Source organism: Marmota marmota, unplaced genomic scaffold, assembly GCF_001458135.2.
Source record: "Marmota marmota marmota unplaced genomic scaffold, marMar, whole genome shotgun sequence".
NCBI classification, from domain to species: domain Eukaryota; kingdom Metazoa; phylum Chordata; class Mammalia; order Rodentia; family Sciuridae; genus Marmota; species Marmota marmota.
Window position 1 is genome coordinate 5,023,729 of NW_025999977.1, and position 25,753 is coordinate 5,049,481.

Here is a 25,753-nt window from a genome sequence, read left to right on the forward strand (position 1 = left end):
GAGCTGTCCTAAAATATGCCTGATTCTTAGGGTTGCCTTTTAGCCTTTCAACTCACAGCCAAGCCACTTAATAATCTCTAACATGTGTATGTGTGAGGATGGTTGGTAAAAGCGATAAATCATTTGTTGTGTTTGTGCAGAAACGTCTCGTGCGATCTCAGTAAAACATCTGTCCTTTTTGGAGATAACTATGTCCAACTTGTTAGGGCTTCTGGAGACCAAGTACGGCTAGCGGGAAGGACAAACTGTCTTTAATGTTTGGAGCCTGGTTTCCAGGTTAGTTTTTTGTCTGTCTGGGTGTGGCTGTTGTTAGAAGTGAAATCAGCTCAACCATGTCGGCTTTCGAGAAGCCTCAGATCATTGCCCACATCCAGAAAGGCCTCAACTACACGGTGTTTGACTGTAAGTGGGTGCCTTGTAGCGCCAAATTTGTGACTATGGGCAATTTCGCTCGGGGCACTGGCGTCATTCAGCTGTACGAGATCCAACACGGCGACTTGAAGCTGCTTCGGGAGGTGGGTGCCGGTCGAGATGACCTAATTCCAGGCTATGGACTGCCTTTGAGGGCGAGTGCATCTCCTGGGGTCATTCCTGGCGAATACATTCCTCTTTGTCACAGTCTTCGTCCAGCGTCCCCCAAAAGCATATCTTGAGTTGCGCGGGACGAAAGAAGCTGATTGCAGATTGAGAAATGCTTCGGATTTAAAGCATGTCTTTCAAGTCCTGAATTCTCATCCGCGGGCTATTACCCACGTGCCCTGCCAACCCCTTCCCGCCAACCCAAGTGACGTTAAGATTTCGCAAGTAATTCAGGACTTTTTAGGCATTTTGCAATTGTTTGTAGAAGAGTATTTAGTAAGCACATGTAAGAAATGACTGTTCATGCAAGAAGAGCCAAAGCAGGCACCAGCATACCTGCAGTGTAGTTGAAAGAGAAACCTAACACTTATTCTTTCAACTAGTGTCAACCGAGTGCCTGGTATGCCCAGGAATGTGAATGGCAACGTTGCCTCTCCCAGGGTGTTTATTTTCTAGGGGGGAGGGATAATCAGTTTAAAGCGAACCAAAATGCATAAATCAAACCGAGTTCTCTAACGCAAACAAACACGGTTCTGTGAGAATAAAAACAGATTTGGACTGAATAGATGCTAACTAGAGTAGAGAATGACGTTTCCAGAGGAAACAGCATGTGTGGAAGCTCAGTGATGGAAGATGGTTTATATCCTTAAGAAATAAGAACAGTAAGTAGCAACCAGTTGAAAGATCTGTAGAACATTTAAAAATGTATCTCTTTTTAAAGAAAGAAAAATAGGACATTATTGCAGGGTTACAAGTTTTGTAAAGATTAATAATGAAAGAATTAGAGAATTATGACACTAGCATTTGAAAAAAAATTTTTTTGGAAACAGGGTCTTGCTATATTGCCCAGACTGGTTTTGAATTTGGGATCCTTTCCACATCTTGGGTAGCTTTAACTACAAACACACAATACCATGCCAGACTAATAATTAGTATCTTATAGCTGTTTACAATTTTTAAAATGTCTCGATTTGGTTCCCTGACAAAAAATTATCAGCCTTAACCAGGTGCATGCATAGAGTTTTAATAGACTTCCAGGGCAGGGAAAGTTGAGAAACTCTAGGAATCAAAAGCTAGGGAGAGAACCAACTTGAAGGAGACAGATGAATACCATTTGGATAGACCAACTTAGATAAGAAGGTATTTGAGGTGCTACCTACTCTAAACTTTCCCGAGTGCCTGTTTTCTTGTTTAGTTTGTTCTCTAGCCAGGAATTCTACTCAGAGATTCCAAACATGGCTTGTTTTTTTCCACCTTTCCTTATGTTCTTCATCACTTAGCTTCCAGTTTTGTTTTTGTTTGTTTGTTTGTTTGTTGTACTGGAGATTGAACCCAGGGACACTTTACCACTGAGTCACATCCCTGGTCCTTTTTACATTTTTGTTTTGAGACAGGGTCTCATTAAGTTGTTGGGTCTGCCTAAGTTGCTGAGGCTGACCTTGAACTTGTGATCCTCCTGTCTCAGCCTCCTGAGTTGCTGTATTAGTGTACCACCATGCCTGGCCACCTGTTGCTGTTCCAGTGCCCACTTTAGATGATCTGATGTGTGAAAACCTTCCTGATCTGCACCCAAAGTAACTTTTCTTTACATTGCATTCCTATAGTACTTATCATCTGTGCAGAAATATATGTTCTGAGCCATTTCTGTCTAACTAGATTGTAAGCTCCTGGAGAGTAGACAGTGTGTGTGTGTGTGTGTGTGTGTTTTAGTATGGTTTGTAAGAAGCAGCTGCTCTATAAACAATTTATTAAAAGGATGAGTGAATGTATGTCTATAAATAGGATATAAGTTGGGAATTTTCAGTATTGATTTAGTGTTTATTAGTCAAGTTGGGGTCAGGGACTTGAACAAATGGGAAACATTGAAATACCAGAAACCTAAAAATGAAGTATTAGGAACAAGTGCTAATTGGAGTTCAACCAGAAAGCATCTGTAGACTTGTGACCTTTTTATTAATAAGAATTATGATTTGTACATATTTCAGTTATACAATTATTTCAGCAAGTGAAATAGCATTCCTTATCTCTTAAAGTTTCTAGATAATTCTAGCAAATCACATTTTTTTAACTAAAGTAGTATCTGTTCATAATAGAACACTTAGAAAATACAGATAGGAAAAAGAAGAAAGTATCACCCATAATCTCAATGTTGGGTATAACCACTTTTAAAATTTTCAACTTAATCCTTAGATCTTCTTTTTTTCTACTATCAATTACTGAGAACTTTCTGTTTCAAGATTCTGTGCTAAAAAAGGGCCAAAGGTACTTGGGAGATGAGTCTCTTCTCATAAAAAGCCTACTGCCTAAAAAGAGGATAAAGCAAAAAATAAAAAAATGCATTTAAGAACTTCAGTTATATTTAGCTATAGTGAAAAGAGAACAGCTTCTTTGATTCACACCTCTTACTGTGCATCAGAATCATCTGAGTTTGTTTTGTTGCTGTTATTGTTTATGATGTTTTAAAATGTTGATGTCTTGGTCCCACCCATAAAAATTCTTGATGCAGTGGTAGTTTGTTGCATCTAGTCTAAACTAAAGTCTCAACGTTGTTTTTTTTTTTGTGCCAGGTGATTCTAATGATTACTGGAGTTGAGAAACATTGGGTCAGATGGATAATTTATTAAAATATTAGGAAACATACTTTATTTATCATGTTGGAGCTTTTGAAGACATGCTCCAAAGTCTATGCACCTAAGATAAGATGCAAAGGAAGCAAGTCAGTATTTGTTGATGTCACCCTTGTCTCATTACTCAAAGGACTGGTAGGGAACAGAGTACAGGACCTCCAAGTACAGTTGAAAAGTTTATTGTACAACATCAAGTATGAGTAGCCGGTGTTTTCATCTCTTTTCCCTTCAGCAAGTCTTCCCTGTGTGAGACTTCATCAGTTTATAAAGTGCCACTTTTTTTCTAACTGGCACAGAAGTACCATAAGGACAGGGATGGCCCCAAAAAATGGAATCATGCTTGTGGATGTTTATACTATAAAAATTAGTAGTAACCTAATAAAGTTCTGCTTTTTTAGCCCCCATGCAACTGAATTCATTGCTTGTTAGCATTTGACTAACCTTTTAATGTTAATTAAGTAGTTCCAGGATGTGGAGGAGGAAATACTGACAAGCTGTACTAGACCCACCCACAGACAGAACAAAAATAGCTTGCATGGGAATTATCGATCATGGGCTTCTGTAATCATGTTAACATATCATTGTAGCAAAGAATACCAAAAGCTAAGTCAGGTAAACCATCACTGATTGTCTTTTCAGTATCAAATAGCAAAAATCATTTATATTACTGGGTGTGTGTGTGTGTGTGTGTGTGTGTGTGTGAAAGAATCTTCAGCCAAATAGATCTCCATTTAATTTTAACCAGTCAGTTTTCTGGAAAGAAAAAATTTTAGGTCATTAACAAATTCTGTGCATATTTTCTTTTTCATAAGTAAAATACTTGACAATTAGAGAGGGAGACCTTTTGTGAAATATAAAAAATAAGTTTCCATAGTGTCATCTCAGTTTAGTTGCTATTATGATCTCCATGAATATTTGAGGAAAGAGAAACAGGTGCCTGTTTTTATGAGTCTGTTTTCTCACAAGCTCAGCCCTTCTGTGCAAAATGCAGACCTCACTGCATGCAGATGACAAGGTGTTAATATATTTTTATTTGCTTTTAATATATTTTGAGTTTAATTTGATTCTTGCCCAACAGATCATTAGTACCTATACAACTGTGCTTCTTTGATACAAAAAGACAGAAAAGAACACATGGGAGCATAATACCATATATTGATCCTGTAAAGGTATGAATGAGAGCAAGGTATGGTGGTATATACCTCAGTGACTCAGAAGGCTGAGGCAGGAGGATCACAAGTTCAAGGCCAGCCTTAGAAACTTAGTAAGACCCTGTCTCAAATTTTTTAAAATATATAAAAAGGACTGGGGATATGGCTCAGTGGTAAAGCACAGATGGATTAAATCTCATTCCCTCCCCACCCCACCCCCCAAAGACACAAATAAGGATAAAATACAGAGAAATATGAATGTAGGTTTAATTCATACCTGTGCCATTTAGCTCACTAATTCATTTTAGGACTGGCTCATTTATTTGGTATTTGGGATATGACTCTTGTTTACAGAATGGGGATTATATAATAATAAAATTGTCATTTAATGACCTCACATATAGACCTGTCATAAGCAGCCTCCTTTAATATAAAGAACTTGGAGACTACCTGGCTATTGGGACTTAAAGCGAGTCACTCAGTTTGCTGAAGCTGTTTCCTTTTCTTGAAAGTGGTGTTCCCAATACTTAGTTTGCAGTGTTGTAGGTGTTACTAAGACAAAGGGTGGTCTCTTTTGGAAGAACATTTAGAACAGTACCTTATATATAGGTGTTCAATATATGCATGCTATTTTCATGATTGCACATAAATGATTACCAGAAACAGCTTCAGAGCTGTGGCACATGAAAACCTGCTGGGACAAAAGAGAAGGAAAAAAGTTCCATCACTGGTTTCTCACTCCCCAGCACTAGAGCTGAGGGACTTGTAGATGTTCATGTATACCTTCATTCAACAAGGGTTAGCACCCACTAGGTGTTCAACACATGAGAGAAGGTCCTGTTCTCATGGGACTCCCATTCTAGAAAGGAAGGATATAGATAATTCGGTGAATAAGTACAATAAAGATTAAGTAGAGGGCTGGGGTTGTGGCTCAGTGGTAGAGCACTCATGTAGCACGCGCAAGGCCCTGGGTTCGATCCTCAGCACCACATAAAAGTAAATAAAATAAAGGTATATATTAAAAAAGACGAGAGAGAGAGAGAGAGGGTGATCTGAGGTTTCCACTTAAGATTGGAGGGGCAGGGAAGGTCTCTGAGGATGTTGCATTTGAACTGAAATCTGAATAGAACAAGGAGGGAAGCATGATGATCTGGGAACAGAGCAGCACAAACAGTAGAAACAGTAAATGCAGACGACCTTCCATGGAAATAACTTTGATGTGTCTGAAGAACAAAGAGAAGACTGACTGGTGTGGCTGGAATGTAGTAGAGAGAAAGGGAGAAGCAGGACACAGTCACAGACAGGTGAGGGCAGATTTCAAAGCACTTTGTATATTAGGTATCTCCTAGGACTTGGAAGCCACTCCGTCAGCCTGTGCCTCTTAAACTTAGACACATTTTACTTCTTTTCTTACTTTTAGAATCTGTTCAGTGACAACGGTGAAAATATCTAGTCTACATAATGCCTGTTATGTAATAGACTGGTCCTCAGTTTTTTCTTTGGAAGGTATCAATTGTCAGATGTGTGCCTAACTGGTAGAATCTGCACTTTGTGGCACTCTTGGGGACATCGTGAAATATCGGAGTAGTCTGTTCTGTCTCAGCATAGGAAATAAACCTAAATATGCAGAAAATGGTCTCTAATGAAGAGGATTATTTTTGAAAAATGTGAAAAGGACTCATCTTTCTCCTCCATTTTTGTTTTGTTTAAATTCTGTAGAGAATGTGTTGTCTTTGTAAACCTTAAGAATTTTCAATTGGAAAGATTACAAGAGACTGAATAAGTGAATAGTTGTGTCTTGTTGAGGCTGTCAATAAATAGGAGTTGTTATTATAGGACAAGAGTGTGGTGTGGAGCAGGCATCAGTAGTAGCCTCATCGAATTCCAGATTCCAGAGTTTCTAGGGGCCAAAGCAGCAGGAAAAGCAGTTTTACTAATGTGATTATATGCAACACAGTAGCCTTTTAACTGAAAGAACTCTCAAAAGATTAACTAATCCATACTCACAGTAGTGTCTTGGTACATACTGGTGTACAAATTTCTTTGCATTAAACCGTTTCCAAACCAGGCTTGGTGGCTCATACCTGTAATCCCAGCAGCTTGGGAGGCTGAGGCAGGAAGATCACAAGTTCAAAGGCAGCCTCAGCAAAAGCGAGGTGCTAAGCCACTCAGTGAGACCGTCTCTAAATAAAGTACAAAATAGGGCTGGAAATATGGCTCAGTGGCCGAGTGCCTATGAGTTCAATCCTTTGTACCTGCCCACCCCCCAAAAAAGTTTCCAGAGCAAGTGGGACAAAGCATCTTCAGTTTATAAGAAAACTATAAGATATCTTTGTTCCTGCAGCCATCTGGAAAGAATAGTATCTCCATTATGGTCTCATTTCTGCTGAGGCTCTATCACATTAAATGCTGACACTCATATTTGCAAACCAGTGGAGATGGCAGAGTTGTCAGCATTTGAATGTCTCATTAGAGAGATAAGAAAAGCAAATTAAAACTCTTTGACAGTTATATACTTTTAAATTAGAGAAAATGACTAAAGAAAGAACATGATAATTTTTAATCAGAAAATGTTTTAATTGCCTTTATATTATGTGTCTTATTTAAACCCCATAATAGAGCTGTAATGTTGTGGATTATAAATAACTGCTTACATAAATAATGTTTCCTCTCTTCCCTGCTGCTATCAAGATTGAAAAGGCCAAACCCATTAAATGTGGAACATTTGGTGCAACATCTTTACAGCAGAGATATTTAGCTACTGGAGATTTTGATGGAAACCTTCATATATGGTAAGATTATTTAATCAGTATTCAGACAGATAAGCACTTTCTTGATTGTCTTACTACTCTTTCTCAGAAAGAATTTTAATTGTAAAATGTCCCTTTCCTTGTTCAATTTTAATTATGAAAGTATGGAAATTCTATTTTATATATATTTCTAAGCTTCACATGGAAAATCCACTTAAAATTCTAACCTATTTTCATTTAGATATTTTAAATAATATTTTCAATATTTATTTTTTCATATGCTGCTTGTTGCTAGCATTTTATGCTCTATTCCTGCTTAGGATACAGTAAACAAGAATTACACATATATAACATTGAAAAACTAGATCTTGTTTATATTTCAGCAAAAGATTTGGCATTGCAGAATGATGCCCTGAGTTTTTGTTTAATTTTTAATCATTTAAAGTTTGCTTTTTGTGTGTGTGTGTGTGGTGCTGGATATTGAACCCTGGGTCTCATACATGCTAGGCATAAAGTTTGCCCTTTTTTTTTTTTTTTTTTTAATGCTTTAACACCAAGCACAACTTTTTAGGAACACATCTGTTGAACAACTCAAGATAAATCTGTTTTGAACAAGCATAATCACAATTGTTGTCAAATGCCTTTAATTTTCATGTCTTCCCTAGAGCTGTTTTTTCATATTTATAGTTAAATGAATTGAAATTCCTCTTTAATTACTTTTCAGGAAAATCTGTTATTTTGATTATTTAAACTGTAAAATAATGCTCTAGGAAAATCTATATTTCTCACATCATGTTTGTTTTTCTTTTTTGTGGTACTGGGGATTAAACCCAGGGACGCTGTACCACTGAGGTATACCCCTAGCCCTTTTAATTTTTTGAGACATGGTCTTACCAAGTTGCACAGGCTGGCCTGGAACTTGCAATCCTCCTGCCTCTACGTTCTGAGTGGCTGGGATTACAGGCATGTGTTTCTGTGCCCAGCCCTTCATTCTGTTTTCTAATATGTCCTTTGTTTATTCTCACTTAGAATGTGCTACTTTATCTTAAAATCATAACATAAAACAGAATGAAACTAATTTCTCCTTGCTTTAACTGCTTAGTAATTAGTATTTATTTTTCATTTTTTACATACTGTATCATGTACTTTCAAAGAAATTGGAAAAGAAGACTGGTTTTTTAAATAAATATATTTCTATACAAGAATATGTAACATAATGGTTAAATATCTCCCTAACAGAGTACAAATATTACCAACTTATTTTCATTGATGTCTTTTAATTTCATGTTTAAAATAAGTCACATTTTAAAGTCTGTAAAAATTGTAAAACTGTTCTTTTAAGTGGAAGTACAATCCTGTTTAGTTTCTTGATTTTTTCATAATGATGGTATAAAAGTTAAACAACATCTAACTAGCTCAAAATTTTTTAGTGAGATTTTACTTGTCTTAATCTAATAATAAATTGAAATTACTTTTCATAAATAGTCACTTACCTTTTTAAAAAAATATAAGTTTTTGAAAACCGACTTACTAAGAAAATTGTGGAAAGAAGCTACCATAGAAAAGCAAAACAAAGAGGGAAATGGAGGGAGGCAATAAAGGTCTGTGTGAGCATAATCTTGGCCAGCCAATCATGGCCCAGCCAGCTAGTATAGATATAAGCACACGTGGTAGGTGGTATCTGGATGCCTTTTTATGCACTAACCATGAATAGATGAACTGCAGCCAGGTGGGATATATTTATTGTGACAGGCATAAGGAACCATTAAACACTATGTCACTGGATGAAAATAAGTATGGCATTCAGTGAGAATACATTATAAAGTGAGGAACATACACAAAGTGAACACTACTCTTAATTTATCCTTTGAAAGGGTCTCAAGATCAAACTGCCAAGACTTATTTTGGAAGCATTTAAATCACTTTGAATTTACTCTAGATTTAAAGCAGTGGTTATCAGACTGCAGTATACCAACTAGAAGATTGGGATCCAGTCCCAGAGATCCTGATTAATGATAATTAGGGATGAGCCCATGAATCTGCATTTATTAACAAGCACACTTGATAATTCATTTGTAGAAGACCTAAATAGGTCATCTTTGAAGAACACTAAGTAGAGAAGATTCAAGAATTCAAATTCCAGGTTGAACAATGACATTTCTCATTGGGGGCTTGAAAGAACCTGAAGTGGAGAGAAAATTTAGAATTTGAATATACTGCAAAATCCTTGTTTTTAAAACAAAAATTTAAGTATGGTGTTCATTTTATAATTTAGTAGAGGACTTAATGTTTGGGACATGTGATCTAAGTAAAAAGCTATGTTTTCTGTTTAGGAATTTGGAAGCTCCAGAGATACCAGTGTATTCTGTAAAAGGTCATAAGGAAATTATAAATACTATAGACGGTATAGGTGGTCTAGGAATTGGGGAAGGAGCACCCGAAATTGTGACCGGAAGCCGAGATGGTGAGTCAATGTATTCTATGAATTTAAAAAAATTTTTTAAATGGAGATCTCTGTGCAATAGTATATTATCTCTACCTAGAAATCCCCTTTGGTCACCTTGATCCTCTAAATCTAACAGTTTTGCTTCCACATTTTTAATAAGCAAGTTTGACTGCATATCCCTAGTTGTTTCAGACTTCTGGTATTTTAAGATAGAGGCATAGCACTTACTATTTTAGTGTTGAATAATTCAACTACTAACAATGATAGTTTCCTCTGAACCTTGAAGGATTTAAAATGTCTTTACAGGTTTTTGAGGCAGCTGACGATATAATGTGGGTGGCAGCTTTTCATTTTCTTTTTTTTAAAAGCAGAATCAGTACTTGTGAAAATTGTCATATTGACGGCTGCTGGAAAACTGAAGTTCTGCAGTCCATCCACTGATCACTGGGGAGAGCTTCAAGGGCACCTGTGCAGCTTGTGAATCCTACAATGCTGACAGGGGACAGATCTCTTGGTGTTCAAACTTGTTCTGAACCAGTCTCATGGAATCTGCAGTTTTTGTTGCTTTCACAAGGGCTCCAGGAGAGATTGGTAGCCTAGTTGGTTTGGCAAGTTTTTAAATGGCTGCTCAAAACTGACGAAATTGTTTTAAAAGAAAAGTAAAATGTGATTTTTCTGTTAGTTATGTGAGGGCAGCTGTGTATTAGAAACCAATTTTTTTTTCTAATCATAAAAGCCAACATGGAACAGAAGGAAAAATAACAGTCTATCACATTACTACCACTATTAGATTTTTCTTTTCCTTTCCAGTTTTATATATTGCCAGGTTTCAGTTCTTGCGACTAAAAGGCTCAGGGGTCACTCCAGTTGAACTGGGCTGACTGGGCTGCACGAAATAACCACACAAGAGACACAAATACCTTTTTCTTTGGGGTCGCTGTGACGGCTTCTCTGACCTTAAGGGTCCGCAGGAAGAGAGAGAGCAAGAGCACGCGCTGACCCCTTTTATTGAGGAGAAGCTATTCAAATGAGGCAAGGGGTCAGGTTTCAGGGGGCTGAGTCTATCTTCATGATGTCCACTGTCAGCAGGTTGACTGACACCTGGGTAGGATACACCCAAGGGCACAGTAAGAGAAGGGGACACACACAAGGCACTTCCATGGAAAATTCTATCCTAAACAGGGCAAGAGGTTATATTACAAAGGAACAGGTGAGCCTAGCTCCACCCATGGGGCTGTAGCAATAAACACCCATGGACGGGACACCAACCCTTGAACCCAAGAAGGGTGGGGAAAGCTCTGCCACATTTCTGTGACTGAGCACCTCAGCACCCAGCCAGGGAGTGTGACCCAGTCACATGCAAGGTTGGTCTCCCACAATATATAATTTGCATAGTTATAAGCATGAATGCTATTATGTGTCTTACTTTGTTCATTTAATGTTTGTCATATGCAAATGTTGCTCTTTCCATATTATTATTTTAATGACTATGTAATATTCCTCTGTTTGGATTTACCATAGTGTACTTAACCATGCTGCTGTTAAAAAGCATTCAGTGTGCTTTAAGTGTTTTGTTTATTGTTTTAAGAGAGTGACATAAAAATAATAAGAAATGCTTATTTGTATGTATGTGACTCTTTTGGATTAAACATATTTTATGATTCTTAAAATTTGATGTCAAACTTACCAAAATACCTGTTTACATTGTCAGCTATAGTGAGTAAGGTAGATTTTTATTTTATCCTACAGGCATTGATTTTCTTTTTGTTTTCCCCCTCACTTTATAGATGAAAATGGCACTTCATTCCAACTTGTATAAGTGCTTTTCTACATTTATTTACTAGTTTAAGAATTTTTGTTATGTTCTTTGCTAATTTAACTATTGCAAATTTACTATAAATCTTACTAATTTGTATAAACCCTGTAGAGTAAGATGATAATCTCTTGTGATATTTATGGGAATTTTTTTCCTCCTTATAGGAGGCTTTTAATGACCAATTTTATCCCTGAAGATAAATCCAGTAGGCTATCTTCCCCCTTTCTGAGTTTATTATTCCTTTGAAGGATTTTTTGCCCTTTTCTTCTTCTCCCCCAATACTTGCCTTTGGGGGCATTTTATTTCATGCATTTGCATTTCTTATAAGCAGTGACACTGGTAGTACTTCCTCTAATATGAATTAACAGGAGGAAGTTGAAATTAAATTGAGAAGAAATATTTGTTAATTTTACTTTATAGTTCCCTCTTCACTATTGCTCCAGGGAAATTAAACTTAATTGTATATGAAATAGTAGCCTAAACACATATAAAAAACCTTGGATGTAAAAAATTAGCGCTTATTCTTCTGTATAAAAAAATGTCAAAGGATAGTAAGGGAAAATAAAAATGAAAACCACACTGGTATTATTCTGAATAAATAATACATCAGTTTTAAGCCCAAACAAAATAAGGCTTGGTTTGAATTACATAACATTTGTGTTTGTGTTATCAGTCATAACTTGTAGATCACTTAGGAACAGTTGTTGGGTTTTCTGTGTATTCATTAATTTGGAAATCATGTCAGACGGTAACATGTGTTATTTTTTCTCATCAAATAGAACTTAACCAATTAGAATTTTTTAAAAGTGAATATTTTTCAGATATTTTAATAACTATAATATTGCCATGTACCCAGGAAGCCATTACAAGAGAATACAGAAAGAAAATGTGATCGTTCACTATTTAATGTTGCCAACTGATTTTCATTCATGACAGGAACTGTGAAGGTATGGGACCCAAGGCAGAAAGATGATCCTGTTGCAAATATGGAGCCTGTGCAGGGAGAAAACAAGAGAGACTGTTGGACTGTGGCGTTTGGTAAATCGTTGAAGAACTCTCACATTTGAAGTCCAGAAGGAAAAAAGCCCAGTGCTTCAGAAAATTCCCAGTAGCCCCTTAGTAGTCTGTTTTGTGGGTTATTCTGATGGTTTATTGAGGAAAATATAGTGATTAATGTCAGACTCCAGGGCCAGGATTTGAATCTTCATTCTGCTACTTATTGTGTGGCTTGGGGGCAAGCTACCAAATTACTCTGTTCCATGGTTGTTTCCTTTACAAAGTGAAACTAATAGGAAAAGCTACTAATTTATGCAAATTAGTAAGATTGGAGTTCAGTGAGTTAATACATGTAAAGTGCTTAGAATTGTGTTCAGATTATTAAATGTTCAAAGAATTTTCCATTATTATTATGTGCTTCTGTAGTTAGATGATATTAACCTAATTTAAAAACCACTACCATTAATGGGCCTAAGCGGAAACTCAAATGCAAATGATAACCTAACAAATCTTACATCTTATGCGGAGTATTTATTTTCTAGAAAATACGTGCCATTACAAAATTATTTCTTAAAATTCAATAACTGTTCATTTATTTATTATTGATATAGTAATATTGGCTTTGTAGGATGAATTGGGGCTTGGTTTTTTATTTCTTACTGAACACCGAAAAGGACATGTGACAATTTTTGTTTTGATCCTCTATTTTATTCCTGCTTTTACTTAGTTTAATCCTATAGAGATAACAGGGATAAAAAATAGGATTTGACAGTATATATGAACACTTCAATTTTTAATTTTTTTAATTAGACTTATTTAGTTAGAAAAATTTTAGATTTCCAACTTCTAAAAGATTCTTGTATGAGAATAACTGTGAGAATAATAGAAACTTAAGATATTTATACTTAGGGAAATTTCAGGATCAGCATTTAGAATGATTATTTTTGAATTGCTATGTTATTGTCTTTGGATCCATGAAAGCCTTTTCATTGTTGATCTTAGGGACATAAGTACAATGTGGACATAAAAGGACATTAGATTTTAACCTGCCTCAGCCTCCCCAGTAACTAGGACCACAGGCGTACAGCATCATGCCTGCCTTGAGAATTTTTGTGTGTGTGTGAATGACAAGTATGTGCAAAGCACTGGGGGCATGCAGGGGTGGAACAGGCACATATTTTAGCTTCAAGAAACTGAAGAGACTGAGGCAGTAGGAACCCAAGTTTGAGGGCAGCCTTGCAACTTGGTGAGACCATGTCTCAAAATAATTTTTTTTTTTTTTTTTTTTGGTAAAAGGGGGCTGGGGGAAGAGCTCAGAATTAGAGCATCCCTAGATTAATTCCTAGTACCAGGAAGAAAAAAAATAAAAAGCTTACAGTTCAGTGAAGAGGACATGACATCCTCACTAAATGCAGTACAAGAGAGCAGTAATAAAAGATCCCGAGAGGGATAGGTAAATGTCGAAGGAATCCAGAGGGAGAGACTCTTGGGGAGGAAGAGCATTTTGAGCTCAGACTAAAGATTTACAGGATTTAACCACTGAAATTGGGAGGAAATTTCAAGCATGGGGAATAACTGGATAGTGCCCAAGAAAGTACCTTGAGGGAACAGTGGTGGTCGTAGCTTTCCAGGTGTCTCTGATTTGGCCAGAGGCGTTTGATAGTCTGGAGGTAGGCATTTGAAGGTTTTTACATGGATGAGATGTGGTCTGAGCTTTAAAAATATTAACTGGTGATGTCTGATGGTAGAGATGAGTGGTGCTGGGGATATGAGTGCAGTATTCCAGGAAAGAGAGGTTAGGAGCAGTGAGAATGGAGCAGAGGGAATGATTCAGAAGATAATATTGTGGTAGAACAAATAGAATCTGACAATCTTTTGGATAAGAGCAACAAGAAAAGGAATTATGTCCAAAATGACTAAATTTTGAGACTGATTATGGAAAGTTCCAGAAGGGGTGGCATGGTTTATAAGGGAAATGGTGAGGTCTGGTTGGGACATTATGAGTTAAGATGCTGGTGTATCATCTAGAGGGAAATGCAGGGCTGCAATTCTTGAGGAGGAAGTTGGAGGCAGTACAGAATGAAGGCATTGGGATAAAATGTCCAGATAGCCTACCTCTCCCTTGTCATTCTTTTCATACCAAGAGGTACCAAAAGAAGAAAACAAAATAAAACTGGATCTTTGCATAGTGAATTTAACTAGATTATGAACTTATTTCAGGTGTGATCATCCATAATATTAAACATATGTTACAGCCTACTTGGCTTTATTCCTTGCAAAGACAGAATAACACAAGAACAACATTTTGCAAAACATATAAGTTTCAAATAGTTTCTGTTTACACTCACATATAGTTACTGCTGAAGAAAGCATTAGAAGCATAGCTGCATTTGTCTTCCCAGACTCTACTATGTTTGAACTGTAGTTGGTCTACTAGACTTTGCAGATATAGTATAGGGTATTTTTTTTCAACTTAGAATTTCATAAACCCTTTCATGTACCCCTGAAGTATAGAATTTCAATGAGTCAACTTTTTAAAAATATTAAATACCAAATAAATAATCTTGATAGCCTGTCAGGATTGATAAACTGGGATTCCACCCAGTGTGATTTTTTAAAATTAGGTTTGGTATAAGTTATTTGTGTAGTTTCTTAATATTTTTTAGCAGCCTCCAAATTAGCATTCATAAATAAAGAACTAAATATATAAACATATATATATTTAGTTCTTTCTTTATAAATGTATATATACATATATATAAATATATATATACATATATAATTGTATATATACGTATATATAAATGTATATATACATATATATAAATGTATATATATACATATATATAAATGCGTGTGTATATATATATATATATACACACACACACACACGTATATATACACACACACACATATATATACACAAACGCGCACACACACACATATTTTTCCCCCCATTGTACTAGGGATTTAACCCAGGGGCATTTTAACACTGAGCAATGTGCCTAGTCCTTTTTACTTTTTTATTTTGAGACAGGGCCTCACTAAGTTGCCTAGGCTGGTCTTGAACTTATGATCCTTCTGCCTCAGTCTCCCAAGTAGTTGGGATTACAGACATCTACCATCATGCCAGACTCTCTGAAATGTTGTATCTTGGTTTCTAGGTAATGCTTATAATCAAGAGGAACGTGTTGTTTGTGCTGGCTATGACAATGGGGATATCAAATTGTTTGATCTCAGAAATATGTCACTGCGGTGGGAGACAAACATAAAAAATGGGGTAATGTACATTCTGATGCTATTTAGTTTCTCTGCATGTTTTTGTCCACCTTGAATTACTGCGAAGTTCTGAAAACACCTCTCTTAACCTATCTCAGTCAACTCTTCTGCCAATGATTTTTAACCTTTTGGGGCCAAACTCCTTTGAGAATCTAATGCCAATCATGTATCCTTTCTTCAGAAAATGCATGCATACTCAAATATGGTATGCACAATGCCAGGGAGTCCACCAGCCCCAGAGGGCCCATCTGTAGGCCATGTAGTATGACATTATAATAAGCAAGTAAGAGCCCTGTTGTCTGCTAATATCAGAAATTCTGAAATAATAACAGCATCCCCAACTACCTTGGAATTTTGGTTCCTGAGTTGTGCACTTTGACTGGAAAACATGGTTCCTTCCTGTTTTCTAAAGGTAACTCGGGCTGACCTGTGTTAAATAATGTAAAAAGTTACATTTTGATTTTCTAAATGCAGTCACTGATCATGGGAACCCAAGATGGTTTTGTTGATTGTGTTAACAGAGAAGCATTTTTTTAAAATAATAGAAATACTTCATGTATTCATGCAGTAGATGAAATGATTAAATGCTTTTACTTGATCATGTTATATTAGTAAAGCTGTTTAACCTAGTTTAAAAGAGCCTCTTGAATAATAGCAAACCTACCAATAAAGTATTCTCTGTTTTCAGGTATGCAGCTTGGAGTTTGACAGAAAAGACATAAGTATGAATAAATTAGTAGCTACATCTTTAGAAGGAAAGTTCCACGTTTTTGACATGAGAACACAGCATCCAACGAAGGGTTTTGCCTCTGTCTCAGAAAAGGTAAATATGGGGGAAATGTCTTTCTCTGAAGTGGAATAATAACTTGTTTTAGGCGAATAAATACAATTAGTCACCAAGGTTCCTCCAGGTATTTATGTGAAGGGAGAGCTATTTTTGTTATATTCTTGTGGGATCTTGACAAATTTTTTTATGTGAAGAGTACTTTCCTAGAGTGTCTCAACTTTAGATTTCTAGATTATAATAAAGTCTTCAGATAGGAATATACTTTTGTAGTTTAGGAACAATCACAAAAAACCTAGGAATGTGATCAACAAAACCCAACCTTGTGTTTTCTAATAAATATATTTGCATGAATACCTAATGGCTTGCCTTTCAAAATATATCAGTATATATCTATTATGTCATTTTATCACATTTTATTTTATATTCTAGTTTACTATATTAAATGAAATTATTTAAAGCACCAATGATTGTCATTAGACCACAGCAAATATTCAAAATTATTTAATTTATTGATTTTTTACTTTGCCATATATTTGGGGTAGCTTAAAGGGAAACATGGTATTATAGCATTGGAAAAATAGAAGAGGAAAGCAAGATAAATAGAAAATACTGATAAAAAGAAGAAGATAACCTCTGAAGTAAAGAAAATACATAAAATTCATGCTGAAATGTCCTGTTACTTGCAGGAGATGGGTTGAAAATATGACTCTGAGTTTCCTTGATATAAAAAGAAAGGGAAATCAACAGACTGGTGGTTTCCATAAGATTAAAATGTACAAGTTGCTGAGCAGTTCACCTCCTTGCTTCCTCTTCCTTCACTGTGGATTCTGTAGGATTTCTCAAACGTTTCTATTTTGTCTATCTGTGATTACAGTTATTATTGTGTATAAACTACTGTAACTGCTTAATGAGCTAAGTTCTTAACAAGGGAGCCATAAATTGTAATATTGCTTTTCCTTTGTCATTTCAGAACATACTAAGTGTCTATCCACAACATACAGCATTTCACTAAATTGTCCATATACAGCTGGCAACCCATTTCTCCTTATCTACAAATAGTAGTGTCCTCTCCAAAAATTTTTTGTTATGTTTATTTAATCTAATAGTTGCTAAATCTGTCAAATAAATGACTCTGGTGTATTTTAAGAGGGCATTTCCCCTCTTTTGTATTTTTCCTCAACTTCTAAAAGAAAAAAGAGAACTTTAAGCTATAAAGTAAAATTTTATTAAGTTTTGACAGCTTGAACCTAATCACTTGGGGACTTTCATATACTTAAAGTGTATATTTTGAGATATGTGTTTTTATCTGCTAATGGTAATGCCCTCCACAGACTACTAAAATACAAATGTCAAGTCCGATCCCTCACCAATGTGAGGTGTATGAGTTTAGCTTAGATGGGGCCCGCCAGTCCCACTGCTTGTAAAGCTGAAGTCATTCTTTCATCCCTTGCTCTTTCCCTCCTCCCTTCTTGCTGTGCTCAAGCTCCCCTGCAGGGAACATAGATAGCATTGCCAGGACTGATTTACTGGCTGCTGTTGAAGTGCCAACAAACCCTTAACCTTTGGGTTGTCATGTTTCTTTTTGTTTAATGAGACTGATAAAGGCCTTGGCTTCTTAAGATAGTAAACACTGTCTAAATCCTCATGGTCCTCATTTTGAAGACTGGACAAGTCAAATGGGAGTAAATTGAAGATATGGCTCTTGGAACTATGAATTAAAATTTAGTCTATAAATGGGAACTTTACTCTTTCTGCTCAGTCTTGCTGGGAACCTAAAACTGCTCTCAAAAATGAAAGTCTATTTAAAAAATCAGTTGCTACTATTTTCCTCTAGGAAACAACAACAACAACAGAAGCCCATAAATGAAGTTTGATTAATAATGTAACAAGAGATTTTTAGATATATAAAATGTATCCTGATAATGCATGTTACTATAAACTAAATGAACTTTTGATTTAATATATTTTTTAATCCACTAGAACTTTTTTCCATAGAGCAATAAAGAAAACTGATGCTTTTCCTAATTTCTGATGGACTCCTATAAAGTTCTATAGCCATTTATAAAGAGATGTGCCAGAAAATAACCTTAGTTCCTGTTCTAACAGCTGAAGTTATGGTCGTAAAAATTCTTTGTTTACAAGGGTCTCATCTAGGATGCCATGCAGTATATAAACCAGTTGTGTGCCTCTCATCCTGTCTAGGCCCATAAATCGACCGTATGGCAGGTCCGACACCTGCCGCAGAACAGAGAGCTCTTTCTGACAGCTGGAGGCGCCGGCAGCCTTCACCTCTGGAAGTAGTAAGTCTCTACCAGTGCACACTGCTCCTTTTTAAGTTACTTGTGGGTGTAAAGTAGGATTAGATTGAACTTTTTTTGTCTTTTTCCTCCTTTGACTTCATTTTGATATGATTTAAACATTCAAGGTGTTACATAACTGTTGTTTTCTAAGTATTTTTAAATGATGTATTTATTTTACATTTAATAATTGTTAGCCTTCTTTTGACATATTATGCCTTCTATACACGAAACAGATTAGGAACAGTATTTATATATGTATATATATAAATCTGACTCAAGAATTTGTCAAATACAACACTACCTCTATAAGGTAGGAATAGAATTAAATTTTGTAGTTTTTAGATCCTGATAATTCATTTGCCTAAATTCATATGACATCATTGAGATGAAACCAAAACAGGAGCCTAGAGCTCCTGGTTGGTTTCCAGGAGAAACTTTGTCACTAAATTTGCTTTCTGCATACATAGACAAATGCAGAGTTACAGTTAGAGCTGTGACCATGAACTGTCCCTTGAGAATCCCAAGGGTCATAAGGTAGTAGATACCATATTAGATACTTATTTAAAGATCTGATAAAAATTAGGAGTCAAGTGGGATATAGTGGCCTGCACCTGTAGTCTCACCTACTCATGAAGCAAAGGCAGGAGGATCACTTGAGCCAAGGAGTTAAAGACCAGCCCAGGCTATACAGCAAGACCTCCATTTCTAAAAATAAATAAGTAAAAAGCAAAAACAACAACAAAAACAGAAGCCCATAAGTGAAGTTTGATTAATAATGTAAGAAGAAAATCACCATCTTCAATGTCTGAGACTTTCACACACAAAATCCTTTTATATATATTAGCTCCTTCTAGAAACTGGAAGGAAGAACAGGGCTCCAATTGGAAAGTGCTTGTTAAAGTATTTAAGGGATATAACTGGCAAAAAAAAAAAAAAAAATCCCAGAGCAATGCTTTTGACTAAAACAATAGGTTTCTGTGGGCAAAAGACAGAAGAAAAGTTTTAGGCGTTCTGGGGAATGTCAGATGGACAGATCATTTGGTAATTTGCCCAGGACCTTGGCCCACTGTTCTTCCTAGATTCTTCCAAAGCAGGCTACCCCATATTAGGCTTTGCCAGGCACTTAGTTAAGCTATACAGTAGCGCCATGAAGACCAAATTCTTTGGGCTGCTCGCCTGAAGAATAAGTAAGTACCAGTTTTCTTTGTATCCACACATGGACATGTTTGCAACTAGAATTTTTTACTATAAAGGATTTAATTATATCAGTAAAGTTGGGTCTGTATGGAGTTAGAATTTCAAATTCATCTTAATATGAACTTTAATTCTTACCATATCAAGTGTCTAGTCTAATTTTCAAGTGGTTTGGAGCTTTGCTATCAAGTATTGTACCAGCAAAGAAAATTGGCCTAAGTAAAATGTTTATCTTGATTTCCATTTGCCAATCTGCCTTGATAGCAGTGCAATTAAATTGTAAATATTTATTGAGCACTTAACCAAGGTTTCCTAGAGAAACTCATCTAGTTATTTGAAATTTATTTCTTGAATGAATAGTCATCAACATACTGATTTTTTGAATATTTGAAACACATATGCACATATATGTTTAAAATTTTAATAGATAATATGGACACGTTAGAACAAATCTTTAAAAGATCTGATAAAAACTGCTGGGAGTCAAGCAGGGTGCGGTGGTTGTGTACCTTTTTCCAAGTAAATAACTACAGCCTTTGCCAAGAGACATATGAAAAAAGTATATTTAAACTGCTTATTCATATCTTCTAGTTAAAATAACATGTAAAGTTTGAGAGAAAAAAAATAGTAGGTTTTTTTACCTGTAGCCTCTTCCTTGATTTCTGCTCTGCTTCTGATGTGCTTTGTGCTCTTAAGCTCTGGGCCTTTTTTTTTGAGCATTTATCAAATAAAAAGTCCCGTTGTACCAAAAAGGCTTTAAAAAGCCTTCTGAGGAGGAGTCCCCCTGTATTCAATAGAACACATCTTTTTAGTGGAAGGGATTTCTCCCCCACCACTCCCAAATCTAGATCCCAGCCATTCCCCTTCTTGGTCTATTCCCTAAAGACCTAAAAAGAGCATGCNAAAAAAAAAGAAGTATATTTATGGAATTGTTTTTTTTTTTTTTTGAAGCAATGATGTTTAGGTTTAAAATCTCTCCCCAGTAGTTCCTTCCCATGGAAATGGTACACAAAAGATCCTTAGGCTTGGATCTGTATGATGGAGCTCAGAAAGTGGGGTCAGTTCTCCATTCTGGAGGTGTTTAGATGGAGTTCTGCAAATGTTCTTACAGCTCTTGCCTTTCCATGTTCTGCTTGCCCATATGTGTAGTTCACATTTAGAGATAATTCCAGTTACAATGAAAGATTATATACCAAGACAGTTTACTGAAGATGCTAGATAACCTACAACTTTCATATTAAAAGAAATATAGCAAATGCAGAACAGAGATGACATTTAAAAGTTTTTAATTGAAATAACCCTTTTTGTGAAACCTTTTGTGAACAGGGTTGAGGTTGAAGTAACTTCTCTTTATTTGCTCACAACTCAATATTGGAAAGATTCTTGAAGTGTTAGTAAGTAACTAAGAAATAAAGTAGAGTCATTGGAGTTGATGTAAAAAACTAAAATGGTGAATGCGGAAATTTGTCTTTTCTTCCCTCTTGGATCTTGTTTTCAGTGAATACCCCGTTCAGCGGTCAAAGAAAGATTCCGAGGGAGTAGAGATGGGAGTCGCAGGTTCTGTCAGCCTTCTGCAGAACGTCACCTTGTCTACTCAGCCCATTTCAAGTCTGGACTGGAGTCCAGACAAAAGAGGGTTGTGCATCTGTAGTTCATTTGACCAGACGGTGAGAGTCCTGATCGTTACAAAACTCCAGACAATTTGATGTGAAGACTTGTGACTTGAAAATTTCCAGAAGGCCTCAAGAGAATTCAGGATATGTTCTGAGATCTTCTGACCCTCATTGAACAATGCTGGATTTGGCTAACGAGTAAAGGCCCCAGACATAAACCTCCAGCCAGTTTCTGGCCTCTCTGTGGGCATGTTTGGTGGCCTGACAGGACACTGGCTTGCTGCTGCATCTGGGGGCACCACATCTCCAGGACTAGCTCTTTTCTTCTCCCCTGTATTTTGCCATCAAAGTCAAGAGCCCAGCACCCTGGCACCCAATTGTGGTCCCAGCTACTCAGGAGGTGGAGGCAGGAGAATCACTTGAGCCCTCAGGCTTAAGACCGGCCTGGACTACATAGTGAGACCCCCCTACACACACACTCTAAATAAATAACATAAAATATATTTTAAAAAATAAAAATTCATAGTTCTTTATACTTAAATATGTTTTAAATTTGTTCTGTATCCCCTAAGTTCCATATTTTATCTTTAGACTTGTGTTGCATTTTGGTGTTTTATGTTGTAGGAATCATTTCACCTGGTTTAAAACAGCTTGCCTTAGAAAAACTACTCTGAATTAACCTTTGTAGATACATTTTGAGAGATTTTAGTGTCTGTTTCTGTACAGAATATTATTTTATGATGTATCAAAAATGGCACTGTCAAACTGGATTTATGTCACTGCTTTCAGTAGTATAACTCATAAGATGAAAATACTGTGATTTACAAAGACCTCTTTTTACTTAAAATATGGGAGTTGAGTTAGTGAGATTTGGTCATTTACTGTGGTAAGTGATGATGAGATCTAGAAGACCGGGGATTTTATAGCTTTATTTTTTGTTAAAGGTTTTAAATATATTTCATAAATAAACTTTTTTTTGAAGCCTATGGAAGCTTTGATTCTGTTAGCAGTGGTAATAAAGCCAACACCATCACTTATTTGTGCTTTATAAGTGCTTAACAAGTACCTCTTGGTTCACCTTGTTTCTTTTCTGTTTCTACATCCTTAGCTAAGCCTGGGGAGGTACTGATAGATGACACACTCATTAATCCTCCTCTCCTCGACCCCTTCAAGAGAACAGAGCCACTGAACATGTACAGTATGTAAAAATTCATGTGATTTCAGGGCTTAAGGATTAAGTTGCTTGTTTGGACTCTTAAGTTCAGAAAACTAACTTTTAGTTCCCAAAATGTTTTATAGGACAGCTTTGTGGGCATAATTATAAAAAGTAAAAATCAATTGAACTTAAAAAAAGTCATTTTCTGCCATGTTTTTTTTTCCCTCCCAATAGAACTGTCCTATACCACTGAGCAAAACAGTGTTGCCAATGAAACTATGATAACAGTGCTTTTCTTATTAGTGATTATCTTATATTAATTGAATTTTTTGAGGGGTGTGGAGGGCTGGGATCAAATCCACAGCCTCACACATGCTAAATGCATGCTGTTCCACTGAGCTACGCTGTCCAGCTTCTGAGTATTCTTTTAAATAGAATTTTTTATTGTAATTTTTCATTATTATATCACTGTTGCACATCCTTGCAAGAAAAAAAAATATATGCAAAATTAATTTGGTAGGGCATTCCTCACATTTTTCCAAATTCAGAGTCTCATCCTTCTTTATCACTCAAATTTTTTTTTATCTTGGTTCTTTTCTTCTTCTAAATCACTTTGAATTCAGAGTCATTAGTAATCGTGTTTTTCCTTATAATGTTGTCCTCTGTACATTAAGTGTTGGTAATGTACCATTTCTATTGATACACTATTGTCTTCAGGGTCTTCTTTCAATTAATTGATATTCTACCAGGTTTGTTGTATGGATGCAAGCAATTTCACTTGTCATGGCTTCTGCCTGGCTGACCTTATTAACTTTAGTTGTCTATTGCTGCCTAACAAACCAGTGAAAAATATTTTATCTTTTAACAGTAACAATCATTTATTTTGCTAAGGTGTCTGTGATTTAGGCCTGGTAGGGGAGGCTCATCTGTGCTCCATGCAGTATCAGGCAGGCAGTTTGACCTAGTACTGGTGGATCTGCTTTCAAGCTGTCACTTCCATGATGCAGGTACAGGTACTAGGTGATAGCTGGTACCTCAGCCAGACCTGAGATTCTGGTGACTCACCATGTGACAAGGACTTCCTTAGAGCATGGTGCCCAGATTCCAAATGTGAGTGAGCATTCCAAGAGAATAGTCAGAAGCCACATTGTGTTTTCATGGCCTGGCTTCATAATTCACTTAGCATCACTTTCACAACACTCCATTAGTTGAGGCCATCACAACCCCCTTCCCAGAGTTCAAGGTGAGGAGACATAAATTTCACTCCTTGATGGAGGCTTGGCTAGGTTCTGGAAGAACATGTAAGACTTGAAATAGTGTGGCTATTTTTGGAAAATACAATCTGGCAGTGATTATATGATACATCCAATTTCATGGACACATACATGTGAGGGGATGTGCTTGTTGAAATACGTTACTTAGAATGCATCCCACCCACCTCTCTGTACCCTTCCCTGACCCTTACCTGTCAGACATGACTAATCATGGTGCTCCCTTTTCCTGAGCCTGATTAAGGGGCACTTAATCACTGAGTCTCTGAAGCCTTATCACACTTCTAGGAGACACTACCAACTGTTGACAGGTGAGCTCAAACTTATTTACTATCCTAAATCTAGTGAATGATGCCTAAAGAGGCCAGCCATCCTCTAGACCAGTCGTCATCGGAATCCCTCCCCCATCCTTGACTTTGTATTTGAGTAAGCCAAGAGATGAAAAGACTTTCCAACACTGTGCCATGTAAAACAAACAGATGCCAACTCCAAAATGGCACTTCATTCGTAAGTAATAAGGGGTGAGCCCTTCAGGTACCACAATGCCAAGTTTGCCAACTCGTGCACCCTCTTGTTCATATCAGTTTGTCTCAGATGCTATATAATGGTTCTGAAGGCTTCCTGTAAGTGTAGAATTAGACATAGATTTTTGACAGTCTCAAATAACTCATCCACGCTTCAGTGAAACCTAAAGACATATATTTGAACAGTGAAGCTCTAGGGTTTTGTGCACATTTTTAGTGCAAGTCTGTCTGCACTGTTTTTTCAGCATCCACATATAGCACTTCTCTAGTTGTGGTGGGGAATTATATTGTGGAGCTTACGACCTTCCAGGTAAGAATTTTCTCCATTAGGTTACCAGATTGTGCCCTAAAGTGAGTGAAGTATGTAGGCTTTGGATGTAAAGCTGGCTGTGCAACCTTTTTATAATACAATAATCTGCAATCAGGAGCTATGGTTAGTTTGAAAAATAAATGGGCAGTTGGCTTTTACTTATTATTATTAATTTTTGGTACTGAGGATTGAACCCAGGGGCACTTAATCACTGAGCCACATCCCCAGCCCTTTTTATTTAGAGACAAGGATCTCACTAAGTTGCTTAGGGCCTCACTAAGTTGCTAAGGCTGGCTTTGAACTTGCAATCCTCCTGCCTCAGCCTCCTGAGCTGCTGGGATTACAGGCATGCACCACCGACCCACCTACTTTTGTTTTTAAAGACACTGGTTATTTTTACCAACTCCATCCCTATATGTCTAGCCACTCTCATTGAATGTGTAGCCCCACCTCACTACTCTTGATGGGATTAAGTTACCAGGTTCCTATTTGCACATAACTTTCCTTCTGAGATGGGCCATAACCAGCAGTCCCAAGAAAACAGGAGAACTGATGCTGTTCTCCTGAGACAGCCTGGAGACACTGGTCTGTGCTGCTCTGACTATTGGAACCTGTTAACAGAAGTTCCATCCCTTGTCTAGCCAGCTTAGGACTCGTGCTGCTAGGATGATGGCCTCTATTCCCTGAATACTGCTGGAGTGGTGGGAAAGTCTTTGTCCCGAAAGCACCCCTTATCTTCCCTAAGGGTGTAGGGGGAACAAGTGGTAGCCTGAAAATGATTTGTTTAGACCCCGTGAATCTGTGCCACTGAGTAAGGGTCGAGAGGGGGGAAAACTCCACTCCATTCTCAACTCCACAACATCCTCCATCAGCAGTGATCAATCAGAACAGTCCAGAGGGTAGATGCAGGCTGTCCTCACCACGCCACAGCCATGAATGCAGCTGTCCACAGGT

General features: G+C 36.8%; 1 protein-coding gene across 2 annotated transcripts; it reads left to right on the forward strand.

Annotated features, from left to right (window-relative positions):
- Positions 1-99: 99 nt before the first annotated feature.
- Positions 100-22,524, forward strand: Dnaaf10 (dynein axonemal assembly factor 10). Of its 2 annotated transcripts, none has more exons than XM_015479583.2 (8): positions 100-515; positions 7,049-7,149; positions 9,441-9,571; positions 12,306-12,407; positions 15,530-15,645; positions 16,333-16,467; positions 18,634-18,731; positions 21,424-22,524. In XM_015479583.2, exons 1-8 carry the CDS (start codon positions 333-335, stop codon positions 21,629-21,631), a joined length of 1,074 nt encoding a protein of 357 aa, XP_015335069.1. In that variant the 5' UTR covers positions 100-332; the 3' UTR covers positions 21,632-22,524. The 2 variants fall into 2 exon arrangements, with proteins under 2 accessions (XP_015335069.1, XP_015335070.1); XM_015479584.2 differs by lacking the exon at positions 100-515 and adding an exon at positions 4,621-5,661.
- The last annotated feature ends 3,229 nt before the right edge of the window (positions 22,525-25,753 follow it).